The following is a 21,141-nucleotide window of genomic DNA, read 5'->3' on the forward strand; positions in this document are numbered from 1 at the left end:
ACAAAGACATGGGCTGCTGCATACACGCTCCGGCTCCTCCAATCGCCATAAGGGGGAGCCGGATCATCACTGGAAACGCGCCCTTCCAGTGTTTCACGGGCTCAGGTGCCTTGGTCAGGATTGACCATGGCATCTGAGGGGTTGAATGCCCACGATCAGAATTACTGCCGGTTATAAACAAGAGCCGTGGGTGTCTGCTAGAAGAAGCAGGCGGCCGCCCGCTCAGGAGCAGGTGCCATCTTTAAAGACCCCGCCAGCGCTGTACGTTAACTAAATCCGTGTCACGGATGCAAATGAGGTGTTTTGCAACCCAAAAAATGGGTTTCTGTCACTGTCAGAATTAACAGACTGATTAACGATTCTAGTTCAGTGGCATGAACGCAAATGTGGTGTTTTGCGCACCAAGAAATGGGTTTATGTCACCCACAGAATTAACAGACAGATTAACTATTGTATTTCTGGGTCACAGGTGCAAAGGATTTATATTTCATCCCAAAAAATGGTTATAGCTCACCGACAGAATTAACAGCCAGATTAAGTATTGTATATCTGTGTCACGGGTGCAAAGTCTGTGTTCGGGTGCCCGGACCCCGAAGGTGGCCATGTCAGCTTTTCTAGGAAAATCCTCATCTTTAGAGCCTTTAATTAAAAGATTTGTCAAAAAGGCGACCAGAATAAGAACGACTATATTGAAACATCTCTCAGTGGGATTTATCCATGGTCTGACTATGTGCTGCTCCTTTTAAACTGCTAGAAGTTGATTTAAAATTTCTTTCTCTGAAGATAGCTGACATTATGGCTAAAAGAAAAGTTATGAGAATTGGGAAGCTCCAGGCTTTTTCTTCTGTTTCTTCCTAAAGAGTTCTATTGAGACTCCTACCATCCTTTATACCTAAGGTGGCTTCATTCTGTGACCTGAATCAAGTAATCTCACTTCCAGTTCTTGCTTCTGAAGAGATTGAGGATTCTAACTTTCAACTATTGGATGTGTCCAGGACTCTAAAAATGTATCTAAAAGGAACTTCTAATTTTTATAAAGCAGAAAATCTACTTGATCTATTATATGAGTTTAAGGTATCTAAACTTACTCTTTGAAGATTGATGACAGAGGTCATTAGGTTAGCTTCTTCCTCTCGGAGCTTAGAATCGCCTACCTTTGTTCATGCCCATTTTCTCAGGGCAATATCTACACCTTGGGTGAAAGACGTCAGCTTTCCTCTTGAGCAAATTTGTAATGCTACATCCTGGAGTACTTACTTCATTAACCATTAAAGGTTGGGTTCTAGGTTTTTGGAAAATACTGCCTCTGGGCAGTCTATTCTGAATTCTGCATGCCAAGGAGGCCATCTCTACGTGCGTTCCATTTACCAATTCCCCATATCATGCTGCTGGTTAGGACATAAGGGAAGCGTTGATTTCTAGCAATGCTTACAGGTATTAATCTCATGTACTGTACAGGTCCTTCTAAAAAAATTAGCATATTGTGATAAAGTTCATTATTTTCTGTAATGTACTGATAAACATTAGACTTTCATATATTTTAGATTCATTACACACCAACTGAAGTAGTTCAAGCCTTTTATTGTTTTAATATTGATGATTTTGGCATACAGCTCATGAAAACCCAAATTTCCTATCTCAAAAAATTAGCATATTTCATCCGACCAATAAAAGAAAAGTGTTTTTAATACAAAAAAAAGTCAACCTTCAAAAAATTATGTTCAGTTATGCCCTCAATACTTGGTCGGGAATCCTTTTGCAGAAATGACTGCTTCAATGTGTGGAGGCAATCAGCCTGTGGCACTGCTGAGGTGTTATGGAGGCCCAGGAAGCTTCGATAGCGGCCTTAAGCTCATCCAGAGTGTTGGGTCTTGCGTGTCTCAACTTTCTCTTCCAAACATCCCACAGATTCTCCATGGGGTTCAGGTCAGGAGAGTTGGCAGGCCAATTGAGCACAGTAATACCATGGTCAGTAAACCATTTACCAGTGGTTTTGGCACTGTGAGCAGGTGCCAGGTTGTGCTGAAAAATGAAATCTTCATCTCCATAAAGCTTTTCAGCAGATGGAACCATGAAGTGCTCCAAAATCTCCTGATAGCTAGCTGCATTGACCCTGCCCTTGATAAAACACAGTGGACCAACACCAGCAGCTGACATGGCACCCCAGACCATCACTGACTGGGTACTTGACACTGGACTTCAGGCATTTTGGCATTTCCCTCTTCCCAGTCTTCCTCCAGACTCTGGCACCTTGATTTCCGAATGACATGCAACAGTCCAGTGCTGCTTCTCTGTAGCCCAGGTCAGGCGCTTCTGCCGCTGTTTCTGGTTCAAAAATGGCTTGACCTGGGGAATGCGGCACCTGTAGCCAATTTCCTGCACACGCCTGTACATGGTGGCTCTGGATGTTTCTACTCCAGACTCAGTCCACTGCTTCCGCAGGTCCCCCAAGGTCTGGAATCGGTCCTTTTCCACAATCTTCCTCAGGGTCCGGTCACCTCTTCTCGTTGTGCAGCGTTTTCTGCCACACTTTTTCTTTCCCACAGAGGTGCCTTGATACAGCACTCTGGGAACAGCCTATTCGTTCAGAAATTTCTTTCTGTGTCTTTCCCTCTTGCTTGAGGGTGTCAATGATGGCCTTCTGGACAGCAGTCAGGTCGGCAGTCTTACCCATGATTGCGGTTTTGAGTAATGAACCAGGCTGGGAGTTTTTAAAAGCCTCAGGAATCTTTTGCAGGTGTTTAGAGTTAATTAGTTGATTCAGATGATTAGGTTAATAGCTCGTTTAGAGAACCTTTTCATGATATGCTAATTTTTTGAGATAGGAATTTTGGGTTTTCATGAGCTGTATGCCAAAATCATCAATATTAAAACAATAAAAGGCTTGAACTACTTCAGTTGGTGTGTAATGAATCTAAAATATATGAAAGTCTAATGTTTATCAGTACATTACAGAAAATAATGAACTTTATCACAATATGCTAATTTTTTGAGAAGGACCTGTATATAATAGTGAATTTCTGTTTATGCACAGCCAAATGACTGAACCGACCTGCACCAAATTTGGCACATAGGTACGTGGGGTGTCCAGGAAGGTTTTTGTAAAGATCTCAGCTCTCTAGGACGTACGATTCTTGAGATATTCCCCAAAAATGTATTGGCCAATAGGAGCTCACATGTTCTTCATTCATATCCTAACTGCCATACACACTGTCACATGACCCCTATTAACCAATAGAAGCTTGCAAGTCCTTGAGTCTTAACATAACAGTTTTACACCAGGTTTCCACAACAACGCAGCCATTCTTCTTCACTGTTATAGAGGGTGAGGGTTCGGTGGAGGTTACTGTTAAGGGGAGGGCCACTGTGGAGGTCATTGTTAAGGGGGTAGGGTGCTGTGAAGCACACTTAAGGGGGTGGGGGTACTGTAGGGGGTCATAATTTGAGGGGATGGGATGCTGTGAAGGTCACTGTTAAAAGGGGCAGGCCGCTATGGAGGTCACTGTTAAGGGGGCGGGGTGCTGTGGAGGTCACTGTTAAGGGGGCGGGGTGCTGTGGAGGTCACTGTTAAGGGGGCGGGGTGCTGTGGAGGTCACTGTTAAGGGGGCGGGGTGCTGTGGAGGTCACTGTTAAGGGGGCGGGGTGCTGTGGAGGTCACTGTTAAGGGGGCGGGGTGCTGTGGAGGTCACTGTTAAGGGGGCAGTGTTCTGTGGAGGTCACTGTTGAGGCAGCAGGGTGCTGTGCAGGGTCACTGTTAATGGGGCGAGCCGCTATGGAGATCACAGTCAAGTGGGCAGGGCTCTGTGGAAATCACTGTTAAGGGAGTGGGCCGCTATGGAGGTCACTGTTAAGGGGATGGGTCACTGTGGAGGTCGCTGTCATGAGGGACATTGTGAATACCTTTTAACCACACACACAAATATTAAATAGATGAAATATACTCATGTGAAGCCGAAGCTAGTTCAGAGATAAATGTATTTGCTGAAAGTTACATGAATAAGTCACAACAAATTAAGAACACGCCTCAATTTTAATTTTAATCAATTTTTTTTCAGTGACAAGCTGTAGGTCACAAATATAAAGCAACTGCCAATACATTTAAATTAGTATGCCAGTCACTTTTGGAATAATATGAACTGTTCCCATTCATGGTTAGATGAGTCAGTGTAGTTTCAATGCAAGCTTCCATTTCTTGTATGTTATTAGAGATCCCAATGCTTGTTCATGTCTTTAGTGAAGGTTGTTCTTAAATTACATAATTCTTAGGCCTTGAATGTAAGACTCCAGGGTCTATAAGTTTGAGAACAGATGATAAGACAATTAGTTTTAATAACATTCTATAAGGAACCAATAATAACGATACATGACAAGGGTTATAAAAATGTATTAAGACCAGCGTTTTAGATGCCGGTCTTAATAAACCCTATACCTGGTGGTGGATCCGCCAGAGTTATGAAGAGGCGCAGCACTCTCCATAACTTAGGCGGATCCACCCCCGCTACTAAATGTAAGACAGCTTTCTAGCTGGCTTATATTTAGACCGTTTTCTACACCTAAAACAGACCAGGACCCTTGCACCTCAATCCTAATTTAGATGTATTTCTGTTTCATAAACCCCCTAAATACTTAAAGAATACCCAAATAATATTAAAGGAGTACTCAGACTATTGATAGCCTATACTTAGGATATCAATATTAGAGCGGTGGGGGTCTGACTGTGGCACCCCCCCCCCCACCCCCCCAATCAGCAAAGGGGCCTCATGTGAAACCCAAATACCTCATTAAAGATTATCAGTCAACCTCTCCCTAAACCCTTTGATACTGTCCAATCAGTGCTGACAGTAACACAAGTAGGAATAGATATCTCCTATTGATAAGAGGAATGGTAGCAGCCATTGTTCAATTTATTTTCTATATTTTCAGGCATAATAACCATGGGGCAGCACAATGCAAAGTTCTACTATTCTAGCAGCAAGTATTGCCTAAAAAAAAAAACTAAAAAAAACACACACATAGGGAAAAAATTGCTCAGCAGGCTACATTATTCTGGCTGTGAAGCATGACTGAAGCGACCCAATGATAGTGTGAGAAGAGCATTGCAATTAACAATGCCTCATGTGAAAGCAACACAGGGGACTCTGACACAACATATAAAGGAAAAGATTTACAGTCAAGGTAAGGGCTCATGCACACGACTGTATGTATTTTGCATTCTGCAAAACATGGATCCGCAAACGACAGCTGGCCCCTAATAGAACAGTACTATGCTTGTCCGTAATACGGACATAGGTGCAGACATACGAAAATGCACATGGAGTAACTTCCGTTTCTTTTGCGGACCCATGAAATGAACGGTTCCGCATACAGTCCCAAAAAAAAAACAAAAAAAAAAAAAACACGGAACGGACATGGAAAGAAAATAAGTTTGTGTGCATGAGCTGTAACACTGAACACAGGCTCATCATAAAAAATAATGACAGTATCTAAAGCAGTTACAATACTGAAGCACCAATTACTAGAACATACCTTAAAGTCCCAAATAGTCATAGCACCATCAATACCTGTGGTACAAAACTTACGGCAGTCAGATTTATCCCCATCATAAATGGACACCTGGCTGTAAGACAGAACAGAAACGTGTTATTATATTGGAATTAGGACTTTAGTTTACTAAATGTACAGCTTCCACCATCCTCAAAGTAGCTGTAGAGTGGCCGCAAGGGCGGGTGGTGTCATATGTGCCACTGCAGCCAATGACTGCTGGCAATGTTCACATGTCCTCCATGCTTGAGGGACACATCCCTGCAGTGACCAGTCATTGGCCGCACTGGCACACGTCACCTTTTTCCATTCCGGAAGCTGACCATCAGGGAAAGAGGGGATTGGGGGGTGGGGCAGGAGTTTAAGGAGGCTGGCAAAAATGATTTTAAAACTGGACAACAATGGATATAATTGTATAATTAAATTAAAAGAAAAGTTCCATAAGTAATACCAGGGTGTGTAGCCTTCACACTACTGTGGTTTATGAATGTGATAAATCTTAGGCTATATTCACACTGGCGTTTTGGTTCCCGTTTGCGAGATCTGTTCAGGGCTCTCAAAAGCAGTCAAAAACTGGTCAGTTTTGCCCTAATGCATTCTGAATGGAAAAGGATCTGCTCAGATTGCATCAGTTTGCCTCAGTTCACACAATGCAAGTCAATGGGGATGGATCCGTTTTCTCTGACACAATAGAAAACGGATCCGTCCCCCATTGACTTTCAATGGAGTTCAAGACGGATCCGTCATGGCTATAGTAGACATAATACAGCCGAATCCGTTCATGACGGATGCATGTGGTTGTATTATTGTAACAGAAGCGTTTTTGAAGATCCATGACGGATCCGCAAAATTCGCAAGTGTGAAAGTAGCCTAAGGGACTGACCTCCATTTCAGTTTATATTAAAATATGATTTATGTATAAAGCTTAGTGACTTTATGTATTAAATATTTTATCAAGAGCGACAGCCTGTTACAGCAAATAGCTGCATTCACATTCCAGATGGTATTGGAATCGGTCCACAAGCTTCAGAACAGGCCCATAACAAGGCAGCACGAGAGTTGGGCTGAGTTCACATGGGCGAGATTTCCGCGTGGGTGCAACGTGTGAGGTGAATGCATTGCACCCGCACTGAATCCGGACCCATTCACTCCTATGAGGCTGTGCACATGAGCGGTGATTTTCACACATCACTTATGCATGCTCTATATTGTGCGTTTTTCACGCAACGCAGGCTCCATAGAAGTAAATGGGGCTGAGTAAAAATCGCAAGCATCCGCTATCAAGTGCGGATGCGGTGCAATTTTCACGCACGGTTGCTAGGTGACAGTCTATTCACTGTATTATTTTCCCTTATAACATGGTTATAAAGGGAAAATAATAGCATTCTTTAATACAGAATGCTTAGTAGGTGGTCAATTGAGGGTTAAAAAATAATTAACTCACCTTCTCCTCTTGACCGCGTAGCTGCCGGTCTTTTCTTACTTCTTTAATGAGCTGCTGGCTAAAGGACCTGTGGTGACGTCAGATCACATGGTCCAATCACATGGTCCATCACATGCGATTGGACCATGTGATCTGACGTCACCACAGGTCCTTTAGCCGGCAGCTCATGATTTAAGAAGTAAGAAAAGACCGTCAGCTACGCGATCAAGAGGAGAAGGTGAGTAAATTATTTTGTAACCCTCAATTGACCACCTACTAAGCATTCTGTATTAAAGAATGCTATTATTTTCCCTTATAACCATGTTATAAGGGAAAATAACAACATCTACACAGCACCGATCCCAAACCTGAACTTCAGTGAAGAAGTTCGGGTCTGGGTACCACTGTCAGTTTTTTATCACGTGTGTGTAAAACACAATGCACCCGCGCGATAAAAAACTGAACAATGGAACGCAATCACAGTCAAAACTGACTGAAATTGGGTACCTACTCGCGTGGGTTTGCTGCAGTACACCCGGGACGCATCCTGAACATATCAGTCACGCCCGTGTGAACTCAGCCTTAGGCTACTTTAATATGTGCAGCACTAATTCTGCCAGAGTTCTCCAGATCCGGCACTGCCAGATCCAACCGGAATGCCTGTTGGCCCCTTTAACTATAATGGGGTCTGGCAGAAATCTGGCAAAAATGCAGAGAATTGGCCAGGTAGAAACTGTTGCATGCTGCGGTTTGTGTTCGGCCAATTCCAGACATTCTCTGCCTGACCAACCTGCCGCACGTGTAAAAGTAGCCTTATGTTTTGAATACTGTACAGTGGTGAAAATACCAGGGTAATTGTTGTTTTGTCACTGAGCCAGCAAGAAATGCTGGAATTTCAAGCAAGAAACCTATAGAATTGAGAATACAGGATCAGTAGAAAGCAAGTAAAGCTTCTCAGCTTTTTATGAAGATTACGGGAATAATTTAGTTATTTCAAGTTATCCCCTATGCACAGGATAATAGGTAAATATTAGATTGGTGGGAGTCCGACTGCTGGAACCCCTAACCTGTAGGGCATGGGTACTGCTACTCCACTCATCCCTCTGGGACTGCTGGAGGTAGCAGAGTAAAGTGCTCGGCTATTTCCAGGTAGCTCTACAGAGATGAATGGAGTGTGCGAGCATCACCTGTCGCTCTGATCATCTTCAGGGGGGAGTGGATAACTTGAAATAACTGGAATAACCCTTTAATTCTGTAGGTAAAATGGTAGAACAGACAATGGATTGCATGGCTCTAGAAATATTGATGGGATTAAAATTGGTCGCTCTGTAATAAAAATGTCACACTAAAGTAATTCCTATACTAAATCCCCAGGAGTTGCCCTTTCCATTACACATATGCCCTACGTTATGCTGTTTTGGTGAAGGGTCTCCAGGGTAGTATTGCGGTCCTCTGTAGTCGCTCTCTTATCCATGTTTCTAAAGCGCTCCATAGCAGAAATATTGCGCTGAGTGCTCTGCTTTGGAATGTCCAGTTTGGAAACAAATGTCAACGAGCCATGGTCATCATAGGTGAAAAGCATAGGACAGCAATCATGCCCCTAAATGACAAGAATAAAGATTGAAGACCTTTACAAAATAAGATACTATTTCATTTATAAAATTGTCACATCAAAATAAAACGAAGTTAGCCAAATACATTCTTGAGGTCTTGCAATGCTTTGCCATCGTTCCACATTTCCAGTCATCTCTACATGGCTATCTCCAGAAGCTTGTGAAGCCAATTATAGTTAATGAGGACCTGTCATCTCTCCTGACACGTCTGTTTTACTACTTTTGCTGTTCTGTTACTATCAGAAGTTTATTCATAAATCTGCAGTTGGGGGTGTGTCCCTGCAGAGTCTCACACAGAGAGCACTGATTGGACAGACCGTGAAGGGACACCTCCCAACTGGTAACACCCAGTTGTAGATTCATGAATACATTTCTAGTAGCAATAACTGAGGAATGGAACAGAATTATATGAAAAGATGCTCCTGAATCATTATTACATGAAGAATAAAATTATTTTGTATATGATGTGTGTGTTCTTTAATGGCTGAATAAATGGAAAAGCTGTGAGGAGGGGACAGGTGTAGTGGCATAGTACATTCTTAACACTGCACCCAATTCATTTTTATGTTTGGTGGTTCACGGTGGTTGTACAACACCCCCCCCCCCCCCCCCAACAATAGTAAATGTGGGAAAAATACCATAAAAGTCTATCCTGAGACAACCCCTATGGTAACAGCCAACATCTAAAGCTTTCCAACGTGAAAAATGGTACTTACAGCTGCAATCACACTGTTCTCAGAGACAAATGTGACACTCAGCAGAGGCAAGAATTCAGTCTTCAGCTGGGAAACACTGCAAACACAGAACCAAAGAGTACAGCCCAGTTAATAAGGGTATAGCATATATGAACAAGTCTGAGAATTGTACTTCATGCTATTATCTTTAAACCACCACCTAAGTCACTTTAGATCAGAGTCAGGCCACAGTAGGCAACTTACCTCATGTTTTTCGATGCATCAACTACAGACACAATGCTGTCATGGCTGACCCAAGCCAAGCGATTTCCGCTAGCAGAAAAGCTGACGCAGTGAACCCAGCCGCCACTGCCAGCTGCTCCAAACTCTGACATTAGTTGACCAAAAGGCATTTTGGATCCCCATGGAGTACTAGCAGGCTTCTCATCAACCTCCTTAATGTATGCAGAAAACACCCTGTGAATACAGACAGTACACAGTCACACATCTATACAAAGTGTCAGATATACTGAGCAGTAAGGGGATCAATATGGTAAAGGCATATACAAATCACATTACAGATTCGTATATGAACATGATGGTAGCCACATTGTCTGACTGCTTTTGATGTCAAAGTGAGTTTATTTTCCCAGACAGAGAATTGCATAGAAACTTAAGAATCTTTGTATGACCTTTAGGTCGTTAATTGAGGAGGGTTGCTGAGACGTGCCATAAAAATGCAGACCCTTGTAGAACAATGGACTAAATGTGCTAAGGTTTTTTTTATTCCCAATAAATAGAAGGGGATAACTTATATTGTCTAAAGAATGTGTAGATAAAAAAATTATTTAGGGAGAGTTTGTTTAAAGGGAACCTGTCACCGGGATTTTGTGTATAGAGCTGAGGACATGGGTTGCTAGATGGCCGCTAGCACATCCGCAATATCTAGTCTCCATAGCTCTGTGTGCTTCTATTGTGTGTATATATAAAAAAAAAAAAAAAAAAAAAAAAAAAAAAAAAAACACTATTTAGGCTACTTTCACACTAGCGTTCGATCGGATCCGTTCTGAACGGATCCGATCATATTAATGCAGACGGAGGCTCCGTTCAGAACGGATCCGTCTGCATTATATTGGCAAAAAAAAAAGCTAGTGTGAAATTAGCCTGAGCGGATCCGTCCAGACTTTTACATTGAAAGTCAATAGGGGACGGATCCGTTTGAAGATTGAGCCATATTGTGGCATCTTCAAACGGATCCGTCCCCATTGACTTACATTGTAAGTCTGGACGGATCCGCACGCCTCCGCACGGCCAGGCGGACACCCGAACGCTGCAAGCAGCGTTCGGGTGTCCGCCTGCTGAGCGGAGCGGAGGCTGAACGCCGCCAGACTGATGCAGTCTGAGCGGATCCGCATCCATTCAGACTGCATCAGGGCTGGATGGAAGCGTTCGGGTCCGCTCATGAGCCCCTTCAAACGGAGCTCACGAGCGGACAGCCGAACGCTAGTGTGAAACTAGCCTTAAAAAGGGCTTCTGTCACCCCACTAAAAACTTTTTTTTTTGGGTACTTATAATCCCTATACTGCGATATATCTATACATTAGGTTATTAATCATTTTCGTTCAGTAGATAAGGCAAAAAACGTACCTTTATAATATGCAAATTACCGGTCTACCAGCAAGTAGAGCGGCTACTTGCTGGTAGCAGCTGCAAAAAACCGCCCCCTCCTCCTGTTGATTGACAGGGCCAGCAGCGATCTCCTCCTCCGGCTGGCCCAGTCTGCATTTCAAAAATCGCGGGCCTGTCTTGATTCGGCGCAGGCGCTCTGAGAGAAGGAGGCCCGCCTCCTCAGCGCGCCGATGACGTCTTCTCTTTCGATGACGTCATCGGCGCTTTTTGAAATGCAGACAGGGCCAGCCGGAGGAGGAGATCGCTGCTGACCCTGTCAATCAACAGAAGGAGGGGGCGTTTTTTTTTGCGGCAGCTACCAGCAAGTAGCCGCCCTACTTGCTGGTAGACAAGTAATTTGCATATTATAAAAGTATGTTTTATGCATTATCTACTGAACGAAAATGATTAACAACATCATGTATAGATATATCGCAGTATAGGGATTATAAGTACCCCTAAAAAAAATAATAAGAGTTTGGTGGGGTGACAGAAGCCCTTTAAAAGGAGGCAGGTCAGTCTGAAAAAGATTTGAGGTTTCGTGTATTGGAGCAGGTACACAGATGGGCAGACGCGGTGGTGACAGGAAAGCTCTCCTTAAAAAGGCGAGAATTATTTTGGATATTTACTTTGAAGACCCTTAAACCAAATGGTCTGAATGTTCACTTTAGATTGAATTAGTGGTGTCTCTCCTCGTGTACCGTGTTGTTCTCGTCCCCTGGTGTAGTCCTTTTGGACATGTGTATAATACAACTAAGCTTAAACCTAAGTAGTTTGTATAACGAGAAACACTCCTCTTTTTTCTCATCAAATTATTTTTAGATTCAGCTACGAATTGCAACTCCAGTTGGCATCCTGTGTGAAGACACGAACATCTCGGCCTTTTATCAGCTATCCACATTCCGTTTTATTGATATTTTGTTGGCATCTTTTAGGAGTGCCATACATGTGACACACTACATATTGCAATTTTTGTCCACCTGTACACTTAATTATCTGCATTGTTTGGAAACATTGAGATGTTGCTTTCCCCCTCATCAGGGGTCACACCATCTCTGTTTTTAATTTATATAGGGTATATGTTTGGATTTGTTTAATGTCTTTTTGGGTGCATTGACGGTTTGACACGGAGACCCGTGCCAACGCCATTGCTTCCCTATAACAGTGATGACTTGACTGCTGATCCGGTTGGTCTTGACAGACATTTTTTATCCTGCGTTTAATATCAATGTCATGGTGGGTCTGTAAAGCGTCAAGTAGGTTGGCGGGACGCTTGGCTTTGGGGATCCATGGCGGCGTCTCCACCACCTACTACTAAGGAATCACTGACTGTTGATACGTTCCTGATTCGCTGCTAGTCGCTGTGATTCTGTATATCCTTATGGTTTTGTTTACCTGCTTTGATCCGGATCAAGTGACAATGATCACATGACTGTGTTGGGTGGCCACAATTGCTCGGGCATGCACACATGTGGGCATTCTCAGATTTGGCCATCTTTGATGAGGTTTTCATTGAGCTCTTTTGGGCCGGAGTTACCCCGAGAACTATAGATCTTGCGCGTGCGCAGCAACCGAATGTGGACACTTCCGAGACCTCTATGCTCGGCGTGCGCAGTTTACCAGCTGGTTTTGTACGTTTTTAATCAACATCATGTATTGGGAACACTTGTAATTTTTAATTATCAATTATATTTGATCAAGTATTGTTATTATGTATCATGTATTTGTCACGAGGCACTGTCAATTTATTTGAACCCACATGTAATTTCACATTGATGTCGATGAGTTTGTATTCATTCAAACATTGTTTTTAAGTTAATTGGATATGTTATACAATGAATTGACACACCTTTATATACTGCTCTTGCACACGTGTTCACATGTGCACATAGCTTGAGAAAGACCACAACAAGCGGTTAAAACATTGCTACTTGACACTGGGTGAATAAACCACACTTGTTCCTTGATCTTACTGGAGTGCTGCTGGCTTTTTTGCATTTCTTCCATTGAATGAGACCTTGGTGCCGGTTCGTAATGGCCTGATTTTGCACCTGACCGACAGTGTGCTTCATTTTCCTATATGTATATATCAGTGATGTCTAGCTGCAACATTAGCTTTACCTCCTTCAATATGGCCTGTCGCCGAGCCTCGGGTACCCGATATGGTTGAATCAGACTTTTGTCTTTGGCTCAGTGACAATGTAATGCTGGATTATAGAAGTGAGTCCAGGGAGGTCCGAGAACACATCAGTGTTCCAACTAATGAACTCCCTGGCCTCCCGAGTCTGTTTAGAGGAGAGGCTTTCAGCAATTTTTACTGTGGCAGCCGCCTCTCTCTTGCATAAGACAGAGGGGTCGGTACCTCTTCTCCTAGAAAACCCAGCCGTACAGGTTTCCCCATCTTTTCACGGTTTGAGTAAATTCACATGGTAAACCTGCTCCGGCTTTGCCGCCCTGGCTGGTGTACCTTGTAGTTTACATCTCCAATTTTCCCGAGTAGCTCGTAGGGCCCCTGCCACCTAGCTAGGAACTTACTGTCCACGGTCGGCACCAGAACCAAAACCCGATCACCCGGGTTAAAGATCCGGATCTGAGCCTGGCCGATTATACAGTAGACCTGACTGGGCTCGCTGAGCTGCCTCCATATGCTCCCTAACAAGAGGCAACACTGTCTGTATCCGATCTTGCATTTGGGCAACGTACTCAATGACACTTATGTGGAGTGGGTTGTTGTTCCCACGCCTCTTTGGCCACTACCAAGAGATAGCGAGTGTCTCTGACATATAGCAGTTCGAAGGGCGAGAACCCAGTAGAGGCCTGGGGTACCCCTCGCAGTGCGAACATGAGATAGGGTAGAAGGAGGTCCCAGTCCCATCTTTAGCCACCCTTTTCAACATATTTTTTGACGTTTGGTTAAACCTTTCTACCAGACCGTCCATTTGCGGATGGTAAACGGATGCCCGTAGTGGTTTTATGTGCAGCAAGTTAAAGAGTTCCCTCATCACCTTGAACATAAAAGGGGTCCCTTGGTCACTCAGAACCTCTTTAGGTAGTCCTACTCTGGAAAACATCTCCATTAATTCGTTAGCTATGAGTTTGGCCGAGGTATGTCGCAGTGTCACCACCTCCACCCCCGGTACCAAGTGGCGTAGTCTAGACTGACCAAGATGTGTTGATGCCCTCTGGCGGACTTCAGTACTGGGCCTATGAGATCCATAGCTATTCGGTTAAACGGTACTTCGATAATCGGGGACTACGGAAATGTGGCTGGGGGCTAGTTATCTGGCAGGTCGGGCAAGACTTACAAAACTCTTCCACTTCTTTGAATATGCTGGGCCAGTAAAACTGCTGTAGAATACGATCTTGAGTTTTCTGCAGCCCCAGGTGACCCCCGAGAACGTGTTGGTGGGCAAGATCTAACACAAGTTTGCGATAAGCCTTGGGGACCACCAATTGTTCAATAGTTGGTTTACCAGATACAACATATCCTGATGAACCACAAAAACGGGGAAACACTGACTCTGCCCCAGGTTGTTGTGGTTCACCATCTACTATTAACAAATTTTCCCAGGTGCGGTATAGGGTTGGGTCCCAACATTAGGCGGTACCATAATTATCCCCGGAGACATTCAGGTCTGCCAATTCAGGACCCAGCGGCAGGTCCTCCACACCTCCCACCATCACACTTAGTGGGGTTGTCTCCCCCTCTTCCACCGAAGTGGCAGTCACCCCTACCGCAGGCCCTTTGGTCTCAGATTCCCAGGGTTCTGGTCTCCCCACTAAGCCGGGCCACTCTGCTAGGGTTACCCCTGTCTCATGGGCATCAGTCACTCTCATAGCAGGCCACAGTGCCGGGAAGTCTCTCCCTATCATGAGTTCATAATGTAGATTTGTGGCGACAGCCACCTCGTGGGTCCATCTACCGGCCACCGTAGTTAGAGACACCAGCCCGGTGGGGTAGTATTTTAAAGGGAGTCTGCCACCTCCTGTTCACTTTACTCCTCCCCAGCCTCTTCCTTTGCCCGCCCTCCAAGTCCAGAACTATCGATGAGGCAAGAGACTTGGAGGGCGGGCAAAGGCAGAGGCTGGGGAGAAGTAAAGTGAAAAGAAGGCAGAGCAGCCTGGGCACCTACACACAGAACGCCGCCCCTGGGCACTTGCGAGTGTTCATTTGCATATGAATGACACTTATTTTTTCCTGCTGGTGCAAGACTAAAGACAAAGACAAAAGGTACCGTTACAATCCTGTATAGGTGTGTTACAGAGCCATGTAAGCACTGTATGTGGCCATATGGAGGTGACAGACTCATGGAGCGGGAGGGCCAGGCATGGAGGAGTCAGGCGTGCTCAATGGTAGGAGGATACAATGTTATGGAACTACAGCACATGGTTACGGCGTTCTGGAACTTGAATTGCGCGTCGTGATGTCCGTGACGTCACTCAGGAGAATCACATGATCCCGAGTAACACATCACGTGACACGTCACTTGGTTAATCACATGAGCAAAGCGTCAAGCAGAGGTAAACACGTCATAGTAATGTATAGAAGCCAATCATAAAATCAGGATAATTCGCCCTGGATATACCATCGGATGATGTGCTATCTCTTGATGCACTACCATCCGAAAAATGCAAGTGGAAAAAGCGGGGGCCAGCGGCAGCTGTTACCCACTTGTCCCACCCACAAATAGTTAACCCATGGCAGGCGATAATATCCTAGATGGCCGTATTAAGTACTGTCAGAACAAAAACTCATTTGTAAAACGCACATAGTATAGAGCCCAATGTGTATGCATAATGTCACGGAGTATGCCGTTACTGTCCAGAGCATCCAACCAACTGATGAGCTAAGCCCTTCCACCCATAGGTCCTGAAAGTGAAAATCAAAAAATATATTATCAAAATATATTATATTAAAAAGAACAGATTCATCAACACATCAGCTGACAAGGATAGGAAAAATATGAGATCATATAAACAGCCAGGGTTCATATTCCACATTCATTCTCCCCCCCCCCCCCCGGTTTAACGGATTGTAACTTAAAGATCCACTCAGACGCACACTTTTTTAGCATTTTCATGCGATTTCCCCCGTTCGTGGCAACGGGACGTGGTCAAGGATCATAAATCTAAGATAACTTTCGCAATGGCCCTTGTCCACAAAGTGATGGGAAACCGGCAGGTCTTTACGTTTTTTGCGGATTGAATAACGATGCTGATTAATGTGAGATTTGAAATCGCATGTACCGGTAGTCTTGCCCACATACAGTAGCTTGCATGGGCACCATAAAACATAGATAAAATAACAAGAATCACAGGTCAGATGAAATTTAAGGAGGATAGGAAATTCCACTATTTGGATGTACAAATTCTCGTCCCTTCACCATGTATTTACAATTTACACAGTGAAGGCACGGATAGCTGCCACATTTCTTGGGGGCCAGATATGACTGCTGTATACCTTTTTGTGACCCAATATCATTCTTTACCAGTTTAGCTTTTAGGTTACGGGCCCTTCTATACGCCATTATGGGTCTATTAGAAAATTCTGAGATGTTCTTGTGCCCAGTGTTTAAATTTGACCAATGTTTGTTAATGATTTTATTGACATAAGGACTGGCTTCCCAGAAAGTAGAAACAAAGGGTATTTTGTTAGACTGGTCCCTCCTAGTGCCCTGAAACAATTGACTTCTATCTCTCTGATCAATGCGAGTTCGTTGCTGTTGCAATATAGATACTGGATATCGCCTCTGTCTAAAACATTGTGTCATTTTCTCCAGAGTTTTATCAAGTGTAGATATGTCACTTACTATCCTCTTCGCTCTAATGAATTGGCTGTAGGGTAGTGATCGCACCATCATCCGCGGATGAGCACTGTCATACCTGAGGATGGTGTTACGATCAGTAGGTTTTGTATAAACCTCGGTGTTCAGAGTGGTGCCGGTACGCTGAATATTGACATCCAAGAAATGCAGCGAATCAGTGGAAAATTGTAGGGTAAATTGTATGTCAGGAATCATTCTATTTAAGTAAGTATGAAACAGTTTCAGCTCAGATGACGTATCTGTCCATATAACAAATATATTGTCTATGTATCTCCACCATCTCAGCAGATGGCTGAAGTGGTGGGACACATAGACATGTTGTTCCTCCAAATGAGAGACGACCATGTTGGCATAAGTTGGGGCCACATTCGTCCCCATTGCCGTCCCCCTGATTTGCATATAATAATCATCCCCAAATAGGAAATAATTATTATATAAAATCAAGCGTAGCAAAGCAAGAAAAAAAGTTTTGGCCTCTATAGTGTAATCTGAATTTGCTAGGGCTGATTCAACGACTGCTATCCCAATATCATGCTGTATTGAAGTATACAGACTGACTATGTTGAAGGAGGCCAAAATGGCGCCCTCTGGCATCGACACGTCATGGATTAACTGATTTAAATATTTTACACACAAAGCCAGTTATGTGCGCGGGGCCCCTTCATATATAATCGCGGCATTTTCGGGTTGGCCAAATCGCATTTGGCGATTATCGCGATTCAATAATTTTTTTTCGATATATCCTGCAGCCCTACTTCACACCTATGTAGCGAGATCAAAATCTTACATACAAGACACAACTGAATTTTTGGGTACGTTAGCAGACGTGTCGATGCCGGAGGGCACCATTTTGGCCTCCTTCGACATCGTCAGTCTGTATACTTCAATACAGCATGATATTGGGATAGCAGTCGTTGAATCGGCCCTAGCAAATTCAGATTACGCTATATAGGCCAAAACTTTTTTTCTTGCTTTGCTACGCTTGATTTTATAAAATAATTTCCTATTTGGGGATGATTATTATAAGCAAATCAGGGGGGCGGCCATGGGGACGAATGTGGCCCCAACTTATGCCAACATGGTCGTCTCTCATTTGGAGGAACAACACGTCTATGTGTCCCACCACTTCAGCCATGTGCTGAGGTGGTGGAGATACATAGACGATATATTTGTTATATGGACAGGTACGGCACCTGAGCTGAAATTGTTCCACACTTACTTAAATAGCCCGATTCCTGACATACAATTTACCCTACAATTTTCCACTGATTCGCTTGGATGTCAATATTCAGCGTACCGGCACCACTCTGAACACCGAGGTTTATACAAAACCTACTGATCGTAACACCATCCTCAGGTATGACAGTGCTCATCCGCGGATGATGGTGCGATCACTACCCTACAGCCAATTCATTAGAGTGAAGAGGATAGTTAGTGACATATCTACACTTTATAAAACTCTGGAGAAAAATGACACAATGTTTTAGACAGAGGCGATATCCAGTATCTATATTGCAACAGCAACGAACTCGCATTGATCAGAGAGATAGAAGTCAATTGTTTCAGGGCACTAGGAGGGACCAGTCTAACAAAATACCCTTTGTATCTACTTTCTGCGAAGCCAGTCCTTATGTCAATAAAATCATTAACAAACAACGGTCAATTTTAAACACTGGGCACAAGAACATCTCAGAATTTTCTAATAGACCCATAATGGCGTATAGAAGGGCCCGTAACCTAAAAGACACTGGTAAAAAATTATATTGGTTCACAAAAAGGTATACAGCAGTCATATCTGGCCCCCAAGAAATGTGGCAGCTATCCGTGCCTTCACTGTGTAAATTGTAAATACATGGTGAAGGGACAAGAATTTGTACATCCAAATAGCGGAATTTCCTATCCTCTTAAATTTTATCTGACCTGTGATTCTTGTTATGTTATCTATGTTTTATGGTGCCCATGCAAGCTACTGTACGTGGGCAAGACTACCGGTACATGCAATTTCAAATCTCACATTAATCAGCATCGTTATTCAATCCGCCAAAAAAGTAAAGACCTGCCGGTTTCCCATCACTTTGTGGACAAGGGCCATGGCGAAAGTGATCTTAGATTTATGATCCTTGACCACGTCCCATTGGCACGAACGGAGGGAAATCTCATGAGAATGTTCAAAAAGTGTGAGTCTGAGTGGATCTTTAAGTTACAATCCGTTAAACCGGGGGGGCTGAATGTGGAATATAAACCCTGGCTGTTTATGTGATCTCATATTTTTCCTATCCTTGTCAGCTGATGTGTTGATGAATCTGTTCTTTTTAATATAATATATTTTGATAAAATATTTTTTAATTTTCACTTTCAGGACCTATGGATGGAAGGGCTTAGCTCATCAGTTGGATGGATGCTCTGGACAGTAACGGCATACTCCGTGACATTATGCATACACATTGGGCTCTATACTATGTGCGCTTTACAAATGAGTTTTTGTTCAGACAGTACTTAATACGGCCATCTAGGATATTATCGCCTGCCATGGGTTAACTATTCGTGGGCTGCCGCTGGCCCCCGCTTTTTCCACTTGCATTTTTCGGATGGTAGTGCATCGAGAGATAGCACATCATCCGATGGTATATCCAGGGCGAATTATCCTGATTTATGATTGGCTTCTATACACTACTATGACGTGCTTACCTCTGCTTGACGGTTTGCTCATGTGATTAACCAAGTGACGTGTCACGTGATGTGTTACTCGGGATCATGTGATTCTCCTGAGTGACGTCACGGACATGCGCAATTCAAGTTCCGGAACACCGTAACCATGTGCTGTAGTTCCATAACATTGTATCCTCCTACCATTGAGCACGCCTGACTCCATGCCTGGCCCTCCCACTTTTTCGCACACGCAGGTGATTATTTACTGTTTATTATCACTTATGTAAAATATAAGTATTTCTTTTAGATCACTATACTTGGATGAAATCTATATATGAATTTTTGTATCAAATGATGTCTTCTCCTAGGCAAGATGTTTTTACATGTATACATGTTTTTTTTTGCAGCATATTTTTTCATGTTTTAGTCAATTGCCACTTATGTATGTTAATATGATGTGACTTCATAAATATTCACTGTTCACTAAGATGTATTGCTTGAAAATGGTCCCAGCAAGCGGATCGAAACGTTGCATGGGTGAATAAAGGATCCCACTGTTTTTCACCTATTGGATGTGCTGCGGTATGTATGTATGTATATATATATATATATATATATATATATATATATATATATATATATATATATATATATATATATATAAAAATTTCAGTTAGTGTGAGTTTAGGTTTTTGCAGGAACGCATTTTGCAGAGCACTGTAGTGAATTTTTATACTACAGTTTTTGCACACACGCACGATCTGTGTGCATGCGTGCTGCAGAGCACCGATCAGTAGAGTGCTCAGTAGCATCTGCACATTTTTTAGTTAGTTTTTTTTTTGGTGTGAAAAAAAGACCTGCAGTTAGTGGTAGTTAGTTAGATATATACATAAATTTCAGTTAATGTGAGCTTAAGTTTTCGCATGAATGCACCATCTGCATGCGTGCATTTTGCAACCACTGAGCCCCGATCAGTACTGTCCATTACTGATCGAGTCTGCTCATTTTGCACTGCAAACTTTTCTTCTAAATTTAAAAAGTTTTTATTACAAGCCCCTTCACGTGTGAAAACACTACATATACACCCCTCACACTAAATAAAGGTTTACATATTTTACACGTCACACCCCAATAAAATAAAAATGTCCTGTCCATCCCAAAGTGTACGCAGCGGAAGAGGCATACGCCATCCTTGCCTCTGATACAGAGTCTGCCAGTGAGGGAGAAGAGGATGCCACTTTCCTCTATTCCTCCACCCCCTCATTATCATCATCATCATCATCCGCTAATGAGGGACCCTCAGGATAGCAGCGGAGGCAGCCCCCCAGAGTGAGCTCACATGGACCCCACCGCCTGATGAATATCATCCTCAATTTCGAGTTTTTGGGCAACTCAGGAATTCAGTTTGTGCGGGCTTCACTGAGCTAGATTTTTTCAAAATCTTCTTCTCTGAAGATTTTGTAAATTTAATGGTGACCCAAACTAATTTGTACGCCCAACAATTTATTGCTCAGAACCCTATTTTGCCATACGCTAGACCCCAAGGTTGGACCCCAGTAACTGCAGCAGAGATAACATTTTTGGGACTTGTGCTGCATATGGCCATAAAAAAACAACCATTAGGTAATATTGGAGTTCGGACATTTTCTACCAAACTCCAATTTACAGTCAGACCATGACCTGGAATCGATTTGATTCAATTCGGAAATTCCTACACTACAATGACAATGCACAGTGCCCACCCCAAA

The 21,141-nt window shown here is 43.3% G+C and overlaps 1 protein-coding gene across 1 annotated transcript in view; it reads right to left on the bottom strand.

The window, feature by feature from the left end:
• Positions 1 to 4,011: 4,011 nt before the first annotated feature.
• ARPC1A (actin related protein 2/3 complex subunit 1A) overlaps positions 4,012 to 21,141 on the bottom strand; it is a 42,104-nt gene continuing 24,974 nt past the window's right edge. Inside the window, exons 6-10 of the mRNA XM_044303762.1 lie at positions 9,516 to 9,728; positions 9,294 to 9,369; positions 8,371 to 8,564; positions 5,527 to 5,617; positions 4,012 to 4,290 (exon numbers count right to left, since the gene is read on the bottom strand). Of these exons, the coding sequence (XP_044159697.1) occupies positions 4,252 to 4,290; positions 5,527 to 5,617; positions 8,371 to 8,564; positions 9,294 to 9,369; positions 9,516 to 9,728 (613 nt within the window). The 3' untranslated portion in view covers positions 4,012 to 4,251. The remainder of the gene's footprint in view (positions 4,291 to 5,526; positions 5,618 to 8,370; positions 8,565 to 9,293; positions 9,370 to 9,515; positions 9,729 to 21,141) is intronic.

The sequence above is a fragment of the Bufo gargarizans genome, chromosome 8 (assembly GCF_014858855.1).
Source record: "Bufo gargarizans isolate SCDJY-AF-19 chromosome 8, ASM1485885v1, whole genome shotgun sequence".
In the NCBI taxonomy this organism is placed as follows: Eukaryota; Metazoa; Chordata; class Amphibia; order Anura; family Bufonidae; genus Bufo; species Bufo gargarizans.